Here is a 12,237-nt window from a genome sequence, read left to right on the forward strand (position 1 = left end):
CCCATTCCCTGGAGACTCTCTTAGGCAGATCAGCTTTTCTGAGGTGGGGTGCATGGTGGGATGGCAGGCAATGGGGACAGACCTTAGATTCTTGCCCCAAGGCTAGTGAGTCATACTATCTTGAAGAATGTTTAAGGGAACACTTAGGGAGTGAGCCAAAGTTCTTTTTGCTTTGGTTCCCTTACTCTGCCCCTTCCCTGATCAAGAACATTGCTCCTGATGCCTTTTGATTGGGTTGGAGCTGTTTCCCAAGACCATGGTATATTTAGACCCTACTGAAGTTCCAATTATGCCAGGGCTTAGGAAACCCTCACCTGTGGCCAGGCCAACCCCTGCTGTTCTCTTCATCTGACTCCCAAAGTGTGCCCAGCAGGCTGTTCAGGCACGCCCTCACTCCCCAGGAGAGGCTGGCTAACTGGCAGGACCCAGCGGGGAGTGGGGGGTTAGTGGGAGACAGAGAGTCACCAGGAGAAAGCAGGGTACTGCGATGCAGGCATGAGCTGGGACGAGAGGAGGGTCATGCGGGTGAACCACGGACCAGGCAGAGGTTCAAGCCTCAGGGTCCAGAAATCAACTTCTCATGGTCATTCATGCCTCAGTGACAGGCTGGGAAATGGGATCCAAATGGCAAATGCTTTTTTTTTTTAACAAGAAGAGGATGGACATGCAACCAGCAAAATGAGTTTCTGGTGGCCCAGAGCATGGAGGTACAAGATCACTTTTAAATGGCTTGAGAGCACAACAAATGATACATAAGCCGTACTCCAGTCAGTAGGCTGCGGGGTGGGAGACTGTACAGATGCAAGAAGACAGTCTCACTTATTTTAATCTCAGCATTGGTTGAACCCTCCTGTACATGCTGACCTTTGTTTGTGTTCCTGGCTTAAGACCGTGATTGGATCATTACTTTGCAATCCAAAAGGAACCAAAAAGATCACCAAAAGAAACCCCTTCGCCTGACACTTGAGGAAGCCACATCCTGGAGGCTGAGTGGCTGACCAGTGATGAGGCATTGTCCAGCGTCCTCCACACAAGGCCCGCACCCAAGCTTGGAGACCTGTGAAGAGAGCCTTTAGGTTGATCAAAAGCCTGGAGAAATCGTCTTTGAAGGAAGGTGCAAGAAACAACAACACATTGTGGCCTAACGCGGTGGTGCTTGATACTCGAACGTGTCCAGTGTCCAGCGTGTGGGGCAGGGCAGGGCGAGCAAGGGTCCTTTGCGCCTTGTTCTAGCTTGTCATTTGGCTTCTGTGTGACCCACTGAACTTTGCTAGTCCTCAAGACCAGCACTCTGCACTCTGTCTACAGCTGCTTCCCAGAGCTTTTGGGGCCCGGATAGGAGATGGTGCCTGCGCCATGTGAGAGCACAGTCGTGGCGTGCGTGGCGGGCACTGGGTGCGGTGCTGACATCACTCCTGCTGCCGGTGCTTCCTTTCCAAGCCGGCTGACCCGCAGTGCGTGGTGACAGCTGAGTGGACGGCTGGCCCACAGCCGGCTTTCGGACCAGCTCTGCAGCCCACACTTGGAGCAGTGAGGTTTAGGACGTCCCGGGAGACATTTAAGTAATTTGGGGGGCAGGTGTTGTGTTGCTGTTGAGCGTAAGCCTACGTAAACGAGCAGGCTGTGGAGGTTCCATGTAAGGAAGGCTACTTTGTTTTCAATAGCATTTATAAGGATTTTTTTTAAATACAGAAAACAATAAAGGGAAAAACAGAAATGCTCATCATCCCACCCAGATAGTGCAGGAGCATATGCACGTGGCTGCAAGATGCAAATGCGGAAGCCACCTGCCCCTTTGCCGCTGGTTCCTCTCCCCAAGGGGACCGTGACCGTGGGGGCATGGCCGGCACCACAGCAATGTTCCTGTGCAGCCACTCAGGGTGTGTTCTCCTGTCTGTGAGCTGTTAACAGGCTCACTTCTCATCTTTTCCTGAGGGTGTGGGTTTGGGCCTGAGCAGGTTTCACACTAACTGCGGCCTCTGAGGGTGCTGGGAGGGCTCACTTCAGCTAGTTCCTGGTTCTGTCCCTTTACGGAGCTTTCCCGAGTTCAACCGCCTTCCATCCGCTGTTGCTCTCCTGTGGAGGTTCTCGTAATCTGGCCACAGATGGAGGGGCGATGCTCGGGGGACACGGGGTGTTGTGATAGGGCCACATTTGAAACCAGAGTTAAATATAAATTCTCTGAAAAGTAAATTTTTTCTTTCAAAGGTAAGAAACAAGCAGTTTGGAATATTACATTTAAGATATTTTATTCTTTAGTGATCTGTATTTATTCAAAGCCTGTGGTGTCCCTCCCCCAGTTGCGGCTGTTGATTACACACTTCCTCCTGCAAGGCCTGAGCTCCCCCAACCCTGCCTCACCGGGGAAGTGGGTGTGTGTGGATCACACCATGGTACAGGGGAGGAAACTGAGGCCTAGAGCAGTTCCAGTCACGCAGCGGAAGAGTGGCAGAGCTAGGATTTGAATCCGTGCCTGTCTGACTCCCAAAGCTGAGTTATTCTGGTATGGGAAATTTTCAGTTGTTGACATGTTAAAACATATGAGTGATAAGGGAAATTGAGCCAAGTTCATTAAGGACTAAGTCCTTACTACGGGGCTGTGCCTTCCATCACTGAACTGTCTCAGACCTGCGGACCTGGACAGAGCACACTGCGGTCACATGCACGGTGTTGGTTGAGATGAACCTTTGTGGCGTCCTCGTCCTTCCAGCGACGGCGTGAAGGACTCACGATGTGACCCACAAAGGACGGTTTTGTTATCCCCCGTCCTTGGTGCTGCTCATAGTACACACATCTGCAGTTATTTCTGCTGGGTGCTGATGAACCATTGTCACCTTCTGAATAACGGAGCTTTTTGTTGTTGTCTCTTCCTTTGTAGAGACTTAAAGCCTGAGAATATTCTCCTCGATGACCGTGGTAAGTGAGTGAGCTTTTCACATCTAAAGCATAACACTTTGTTAAGAGGGACTTGGTTACAGAATGTTGATGTGGGCTTAGCCCATTGTTGCAGAACAAACAACAACAAAAAGGAAAACTCTTTGGAAAATATAATAGAAATAACATGGTCATTCCCCTTTATTTAGGCAAGAAGCAGAGTTGGTCATAATTTTCAGTTAACAGAGTTTTAGGAACATATTAAAATAAACCCACAATAAGAACATTTTTCTCTCTCATATTTCTTGCTGTTGGTCCATGTCTTGATTTTTCCCTTAGAGGTGTATTTCCACCAGGAGCGCCTAAGAATTTTCCTTTTTTAAAAAATAACAAATGGTTGTTGAATTTTGTCAGTGCTTTTTCTATCAAGATGACTATATGATGCTCCTTTTTTCTGTTAATATAGTTAATTTTCAAATGTTAAGCTAACTTTTGATTTCTGAAATAAATCCGATGTGGGCATATGAGTTATTCTTTTTTTTTTTTTTAAGATTTTATTTATTTATTTGAGAGAGAGAATGAGAGAGAGAGCACATGAGAGGGGGGAGGGTCAGAGGGAGAAGCAGACTCCCTGCTGAGCAGGGAGCCCGATGCGGGACTCGATCCGGGGACTCCAGGATCATGACCTGAGCTGAAGGCAGTCGCTTAACCAACTGAGCCACCCAGCCGCTCTTTATGAGTTATTCTTTACATAGATTGCTAGCTTCTGTTCTCTGATATTTTGAAGATGAAGCTGGCTCTGTTTTTGAGGGCCCTGGGTCTCTATGTCTCTGTAGTGCTGGGAGCACCAGAGTCCTGCTGCGTCTGTGTCCCTGCAGACTCTCCGGGGGCCTAAAAGTCTTGGCTCGGCTCCCCGCTGCTCCCAGCTTCGGCAAGAGTCCCAGCTGGGAGCAGCTGGAGAGTGGCTGTGTACGCCCCCACTCCCAGTGAACAGCCTCTGGTTTGACCAGGGTTTGCAAATGCTTCTGAGAAAACACTTGTGCCCCTTGAGGCTCCCTTCTGGTTGGTTCTCCACACAGGGTCTCAGCGCATCCGATCCAGGCGCTGCTGTGGCTCATGGACGCCCTTAAAGTAGAACTTGGTGCAGTTGCTGACAGTGGTAGCATGGCCACCACGACCTTTGCCACCCTGTCCCAAAGCACGTGCCAAGTGTCATTTCTGGGGTGCCTACTGTTTCTTGTTCTTTAGATACTTGGACCTGGTCACATTCTTGTTAAGAATGGAAAGGAATGACAGAACTTTGTTTTGCTTTTCTTGATTTCAGGAGACTTTTAGTCTTTTCTTTTTGTTTTCCTACTCTTTTAATTTTAAAAGTGTAATCCTAGCTATACTTTATGACTTATAAATGCAATTGATTTTAGGTTTTTTAGTATCACCCACTTAAAATTCCCAAGAACTAATTTCCACCAGAAACCATAGAACATAAGAGTAACTCTTTCATTTCCCATCTAGACAGCTTGTTGAGGTTTCTGTTTTTGTCTGTAAAGCATAACCTGACATTTGTGGTGAAATTAGGTTTAAAAGGATGATTATCAAGAGAACTACAGACAAATATTTCTGATGAACATAGATACAAAAATCCTCAACAAAATACTAACAAACTGAATCCAAGAATACATTAAAAAATTCATTCACCACAGTCAAGTGTGATTTATTCCCGGGATGCATGGGTGGTTCAGTATTCACAAATCAATCAACGTAATATATCACATCAATAAGAGAAAGGATAAAACCACACAATCATTTCAGTAGATGCAGAAAAAGCATTTGACAAAGTACAACATCCATTCATGGTAAAAACTCTCAACAAAGTAGGTTGAGAGGGAACATACCATAATGTAATAAAGGCCATACATGAAAAACCCATGGCTAATATCATCCTCAATGGGGAAAAACTGAGAGCTTTCCCCCTGTCAGGAACAAGATAGGGATGTCCACTCTCACCACTTTTATTCAACATAGTACTAGAAGTCCTAGCCACAGCAATCAGACAAGAAAAAGGACTAAAAGGCATTCAAATTGGTAAAGAAGAAGTAAAACTTCCAGTATTTGCAGATGACATGATACTGTATACAGAAAACCCTAAGGACTCCACGAAAAAAACTACAGAGCTGATAAATGAATTCAGTAAGGTTGCAGTATACAAAATCAATGTATAGAAATCCACTGTATTTCTATACAACAATAATGAAGCAGCAGAAAGAAAAATTAAGAATACAATCCCATTTGTAATTATGCTAAAAATAATAAAATACCTAAGAATAAGCTCAACCAGGGAAGTGAAAGGCCTGCACTCTGAAAATTTTAAAACACTGATGAAAGAAATTGAAGATGATGTAAACAGATGGAAGGATATTCCATGCTCATGGATTGGAAGAACAGATATTATTAAAATGTCTAAACTACTGCAAGCAATCTACAGATTTAGTGCATTCCCTATCAAAATATCAACAGCATTTTTCACAGAACTAGAAGAAATAATCTTAAAATTGATATGGAACCACAAAGACCCCAAATAGCCAAAGCAATCTTGAAAAGGAAAAACAAAGCTGGAGGTATCACAATTCCAGATTTCAAGATATATTATAAATCTGTAGTGATCAAAACAGTATGGTACTGGCACAAAAATAGACACACAGATCAATAGAATAGAATAGAAACCCCAGAAATAAACCCACAATTACATGTGGGTTTATTTAATCTTCAACAATTAATCTTCAACAAAGGAGGCAAGAATATGCAATGGGAAAAAGATGGTCTATTCGACAAATGGTGTTGGGAAAACTGGACCACTTTCTTACACCATACACAAAAATAAACTCAAAATGGATTAAGGACCTAAATGTTATACCTGAAACCATAAAAGTACTAGAAGAGAACACAGGCAGTAATTTATCTGACATCACCCATAACAATGTTTTTTTTTTTAGATATGCCTCCTGAGGCAAGGGAAACAAAAGCAAAAATTAAGTCTTGGGATTACATCAAAATAAAATATTTGCATAGCAAAGGAAACAATCAACAAAACAAAAAGATAACCTACTGAATGGGAGAAGATATTTACAAATGACACATACAATAAAGACTTAGTATCCAACATATATAGAGAACTTCTAAAACTCAACCCCCAAGAGACAAATCATCTGATTAGAAATAGGCAGAAGACATGAACAGACATTTCTGCAAAGAAGACACACAGATGGCCAACACACACATGAAAAGATGCTCAACATCCCTCATCATCAGGGAAATGCAAATCAAAACCACAGTGAGATACCACCTCACACCTGTCAGATGGCTAAAATCAACAACACAAGAAAGAACAAGTGTTGGTGAGGATGTGGAGAAAAAGGAACCCTCATGCACTGTTGGTGGGAATGCAAACTGGTGTGGTCACTGTGGAAGACAGTATGGAGGTTCCTCAAAAAATTAAAAATAGAAATACCATACAATCCAATAATCACACTACTGGGTATTCACCCAAAGAATATGAGAACACTAATTCAAAGGGATACATGCACCCCTATGTTTATTGCAGCATTATTTACAATAGCCAAACTATGGAAGCAGCCTAAGGGTCCATCGACTGATGAATGGATAAAGAAGAGGTGATATATATATATACAATGGAATACTATTCAGCCATAAAAAGAATGAAATCTTGCCATTTGCAACAACACAGATGGATTTAGAGAGTATAATGCTAAACGAAATAAGTTAGTCAGAGAAAGCCAATACCATATGATTTACTCATACATGGAATTTAAGAAACAAAACAAATGAACAAAGGAAAAAAAGAGAGAAACCAAAAGACAGACTCTTAACTCTAGAGAACAGACTGATGGTCACCAGAGAGAGGTGGTGGGGGGATGGGTGAAACAGGTGAAGGGGATGAAGAGGACACTTACCATGATGAGCACTGAGTAATATATGGAAGTGTTGAATCACTCTATTGTACATTCGAAACTAATAACACTATGTTAACTATACTGGAGATAAGATAAAGTTTAAAAAAAGGCTGATTGGGGTACCTGGGTGGCTCAGTTGTTTTAAGTGTCTGCCTTCAGCTCAGATCATGATCTCAGTATCCTGGGATCGAGCCCTGTGTCCGGCTCTCTGCTCAGCAGGTAGTCTGCTTCTCCCCCTCATTCTCCCTCTGTGCTTGCTCTCTCTCTCAAATAAATAAATAAAATCTTTAAAAAAAAAAAGCTGATTATCATCTGTTTTAGGTTGTTAGGTGCATTTACTGTTTGTCCATCCTAAATATGTCAGCCCTATTTTTTGAAAACTTACAAATTAAGAGGGACTTGGTTTGTGAAATTTAACTGGTAGTTGAGATAAAAAAAAAAGGAAGCTCTATCATGCCTATTATTTTCTATAGGAGAGACTTCAGTTTTATGAAATAAGTATATTCCTAAAAAGCAGAATAAACAGTGAATCTTTGTAAAAACTAGTAGCATTTTATTATTGACAATGATTTTAAAGGAAATCCTATATATCATATTCTTCTATCTGTAAAATGTATATCAAAGATAAGGATACTAATTTTTTTTAACATAAACCCAATACTATTATTACATCCAAAAGTATTTAACAGTTCCTTGGGGCATCTGTGTGGCTCAGTTGGTTAAGCATCCGACTCTTGATTTTGGCTCAGGTCATGATCTAAAGGTCGTGAGATCGAGCCCCGCATGAGGCTCTGTGCTGGGTGTGGAGCCTGCTTAAGATTCTCTCTCTCCCTCTCCCTCTGCCCTCCCATCAGCTTTAAATCTTCCTTAATTATTTCATAAATGTTTTTATAGTTGTGTATTGAATATAGCATGAAGTTCATATTACATTTGGTCGATATCTTGTTGAGTTTTTTAAATGTCATAGGTTCCTCCTCCCTGCTTCTTTATGTCATTTATTCATTTGTGAAACCAGTGTTATGGGTCAAATAGTGTCTCTCTAAAATTCATGTCATGAAGCCCTAACCGCCAGCACCTCAGAATGTGAATGTATAGAGGACCTTCGAACATGTAGGGATTAGGGGCACCACTTCCCACACCATCAAAAATCCGCATATAATTTTTCTTTTCTTTTTTTTTAAGAGAGAGAGAGAGTGCAAGCTTGAGAGGGGGGAGGTGGAGAGAGAGAGAGAGAGAGAGTCTTAAGCAGACTCTGCACTGAGCGCGGAGCCTGATACGGGGCTCCATCTCGCAACCCTGAGATCATGACCTGAGCTGAAATCAAGAGTTGGATGCTTAACTGACTGAGTCACCCAGGTGCCCCCACATATAACTTTTCAACTCCCTCAAAATGTAACTACTAATAGCCTACGGTTGACCAGAGCCTTACTGATGACATAAACTGTCAATTGACACATATTCTGTATGTTATATATATTATATATGGTATTCTTTTTTTTTTTTTAAAGATTTTATTTATTTATTTGAGAGAGAGAGTGAGAGAGAGAGAGAGCACAAGAGGGGGTAGTGGGAGAGGGAGAAGCAGACTCCCTGCTGAGCAGGGAGCCCGATGCGGGATTCGATCCCGGGACTCCAGGATCATGACCTGAGCCGAAGGCAGTTGCCCAACCAACTGAGCCACCCAGGCGCCCCTTATATATGGTATTCTTACAATAATGTAAGCTAGAGAAAAGATGTTAAGAAAATCATAAGGAAGAGCAAATGCATTTACAGTGCTGTCCGTACTGAAAAAAAACGCATGCATAAGTTCACCCATGTAGTTCAAACCCGTGGTGGTCAAGAGTCAACCGTGTTTGGAATGAAGGTCTTTAAAGATGTGATTACAGCTGAATGAGGTCACTAGGGAGAGTCCTAATTTCATATGACTGGTGTTCTTATAGGAGGAGGAGGTAGGACACAGACGTGCACAGAGGGAAGAGGCTGTGAATACACGGGTGAGAGCCACTGTCTACACACCAGGCAGAGAGGCCTGCCCTCTGGCCCTGGATCTTGGACTTCCCATCGCCGGGGCTGTGGGCAAATAAATATCTGTCCTTTCCGCCCCCAGCTGTGGCGCTTTGGTAACAGCAGCCTGGCAGGCTAGAACACAGACATTTGTCCTATTGAAGTTCCCGGGTTGTGGATTTGGCTGGATCTAACATGTTCCCTGCCTCCCCTATTCTTCCTGTAAGCCAGTGGCTAAAATTGGAGGCTGGAATTGGTCCAGGTTTGATTTTTGGTGAGCATACTTGGTGTGTCCTTCCTGTTGCATGACATCAGGGGGCATGTGAGGACTGAGCATCTCTCCTTTTATGGTGTTCAGAGTTTCACACCTTGGTCAGCTTGATCTCTCCATTACCCATTTCCCACCAGCTTTTCATTTAATGGATGCAGGATCAATATTAAGATACAGCATTTCACTGGGGCTGTAAAGTGATGGCATTCTAATTCTGTCATTCCTGGTGCACTTAAATGTTGAGATCCATCTGTAAAAAAGAATTTTGTTTACCTCTTTGTTCAGGAAAAGCAGGTGAAATATGTGAGTGCTTCCTTTTATTTCTACTTTTCAGGAGATTGTGTTAGTTCTCTATCGTTCTCCAAGATGATCAAGGGAGGTTCTCGTTTTATTCTGTTTTGGTATCATTAATGAACGTATGGATTTTAACACTGTGATAGGGTTTAATCCATTGGAGTAATTATCCTTTATGATGTTTTTTGTCCCTTCTTTGGCCAGTGGATGTCCAGTAGCCTCTAATGATTTCCTTGTTTTCTGCTATTATTTCTTACTGAAGATGTTCCAGGATGACCTTGCATGTGCCCTGAGACCTGGAGTCGACCATGTCTCCAAGGGGCCTGGTCCTCTGTGCGGAGAGCCCAGTAAGGGTTCCAGGTGCCCTCGCTGCCCTGCTGGTCATTCTTCCCAGGCCTTTTCTGGGAGAGAACACATCTGTTCTTGTTGTTTTAAAAGAAAATATTCATCATGGAATCATATTGATATTTCTAATTCTCCTTTTACTTTTTCATTTCACATTTGTGTCCTTTTTCTCCTAATGCTGAAAATATTAGTTCCTAATGACATTAATATGATTACAGTATTTTTCTCTGCTTTTTAAATATGTGGCGTAGATGGTTATACAACACTAAATGGAGATCTTCCTTATTTCTTCATCCAGCTGCCTGGGGACGGCCTGGCTTGATCTGCCTGGCAGTGGGCTGTTCCCAGCTCTCCGTTCTTTCGGTTACTGCTGCAATGCCTGGCCCCGTGCACAAGTTATTTCCTGCTTTGTCCAGTGTGTCCTTGGGATAGGCCCCCGTGGGGGGTGGGGTGTGAGGCTGAAGGATGGGTTCACATGCAGTTTCACAGACATTGCCGAATTCCTGGCATTGGAACTGTGCTGGTCTGTGTGCACACTAGCAGGGCATGCACCTGCTTCCCCGGGGCCCCGCTGGCAGGATGGGTTCTCAAGCTGAGTCTTCGCCCGTTTGTCAGTAGTTTTGCTCTTCATTTCTCAGTGGAGAAAAATCACTTTTTAAAAGAAAAATAAGAAAGGATACTTAAAATTTCACAACATGCCAGTACTTAAACATAAAATACGTAAAAGCTGCCTTATGGAGGAAATCTTCCTGTGCGAAAGCAGGAAACAGACACACTGATAAATGGCAGAACTGGGACTCGAACCCAGGTCGTGCGGCTCCAGCATCCGCTCCCGTGGTTCCAGCCTCCTGCCTCCCCCAATGCAGGCACGCCGCCGCTGGGAGTAACGTGACTCACAGTGCTGGTGTGCTAAGGGAAAGGTCGATTTTCCTGTCTAAGGCATCATGCAGGCTGTGTTAAAGCAAATTCAGTGCCTAAATGGCATGTTGTGGATTTTCAGTGTTGAGCACATACTTATTGGTTGGTGCATTCATCTCTTCAATAAATATTTATTGAGCACCTACTATATGCAGGTACGATATCAGGAGCTGGAGACACATGGCCAACAAGGTGAGTGGGGCGTCTGCCTCCAGGGCTGGTTTATCTTTCTAGACTCTCAAAAGAAAGTTTTCTATAGTTATTTTCATAACTATTTAAATCTTTCTATATAAAGGCATGAACACATGACATAGCCTTTTAAGTGAGTTTCCTTGATTTTATTTATTATTTTGCTGTTATAATTTGTTCTTCAGAGAAAAACTCCTTATTTTCGTCTTTTGTTGTTCCTGTATATAAGCCTACTGGTATTCTGACAGAAAGTGTTTATTTTCTATTGTGTAGTTCATGTACTAGTCATTGTAGTTTTATTTATGGATCTGGTAGTTACAGGAAATTAAATAATAAACACAGTGCTTCTATCTTTTTTTTATTTTTTATTTATTTATTTTTTTAAAAGATTTTATTTATTTATCTGAGAGAATGGGAGACAGAGAGCATGAGAGGGGAAGGGTCAGAGGGAGAAGCAGACCCCCCGCTGAGCAGGGAGCCCGATGTGGGACTCGATCCCGGGACTCCAGAATCATGACCTGAGCCGAAGGCAGTTGCTTAACCAACTGAGCCACCCAGGCGCCCCAACACAGTGCTTCTATCTTAACAAATGGTTGTCTATGGTTAAAGGGCTTCCTGATTAGTAACCAGCTATAAATCTAATTTCCTGTTGTGTTAGTGGACCTGAATGCTCTGCATAGTATTTTACTAAATGTGGAGAAATTAGACGTAATTTTAGATTTTTTCCCCACTGTTTATTGTCATGAATGTGTCAGCATGCCCCCTGTGGTTTGTAATGTGCTTGAACACACACAGGGCACATCCGGATCTCAGACCTGGGTTTAGCCACGGAGATCCCGGAAGGGGGGACCATCCGAGGAAGAGTGGGTACCGTCGGCTACATGGGTATGTGAACGGCTACTTCCAGATCCCTGTGCTTTCTCTCTGAATGCTCGCGTCCTCATAGCGCAGAGAAGTTCTAAGCCAGTTGGCGGGAGCACGGGTGGTGTTGGAAGTCTGTACGCGGCCAGTGTTGGGACCACAGAGGAGTCCTCCTGTCTGCCCTCCTGTCTTACAGAGACCAGGGGGTGAGGCCGGCAGAGGTCCTGCAGCTGCGTGAGGGTAGAACCAGGGCAGGACGGGGCCCTCACTCTGCTGCTGCCACCATCCTGGGCACGCTGGCCTCTCCAGGCCCTCGCGAACTCGTGGTTCCCTGGTTATTGCAAAGCCTCTGTGACTGGGAGGCCCTGGCCTGGGGTCAGCTCCCCACCCGGCAGTGCCAGCCTGACCCTGGTGTGGCCTCTGACGTGAGGGACCCCGAGGGCCATGTCTGCAGTCACCTGCTGCGGGGGTCAGTGCCCTTGGGGCGCCCGTGGGTGTCTGAGGGAGCACCCT

The 12,237-nt window shown here is 44.0% G+C and overlaps 1 protein-coding gene across 23 annotated transcripts in view; it reads left to right on the forward strand.

Annotated features, from left to right (window-relative positions):
• GRK4 (G protein-coupled receptor kinase 4) overlaps positions 1 to 12,237 on the forward strand; it is a 98,532-nt gene that overhangs the window by 77,959 nt on the left and 8,336 nt on the right. For 22 of the 23 annotated variants that reach the window (XM_064584181.1, XM_064584192.1, XM_064584179.1 and 19 more), the window contains 3 exons: positions 2,879 to 2,916; positions 8,783 to 8,836; positions 11,659 to 11,748. In XM_064584181.1, coding sequence (XP_064440251.1) covers positions 2,879 to 2,916; positions 8,783 to 8,836; positions 11,659 to 11,748 — 182 coding nt within the window. The remainder of the gene's footprint in view (positions 1 to 2,878; positions 2,917 to 8,782; positions 8,837 to 11,658; positions 11,749 to 12,237) is intronic. The other variant, XM_064584176.1, reaches the window with a different exon arrangement.

This window comes from Mirounga angustirostris, unplaced genomic scaffold, assembly GCF_029215605.1.
Source record: "Mirounga angustirostris isolate CCGP_5_RB_7025 unplaced genomic scaffold, mMirAng1.0.hap1 SCAF_2, whole genome shotgun sequence".
In the NCBI taxonomy this organism is placed as follows: Eukaryota; Metazoa; Chordata; class Mammalia; order Carnivora; family Phocidae; genus Mirounga; species Mirounga angustirostris.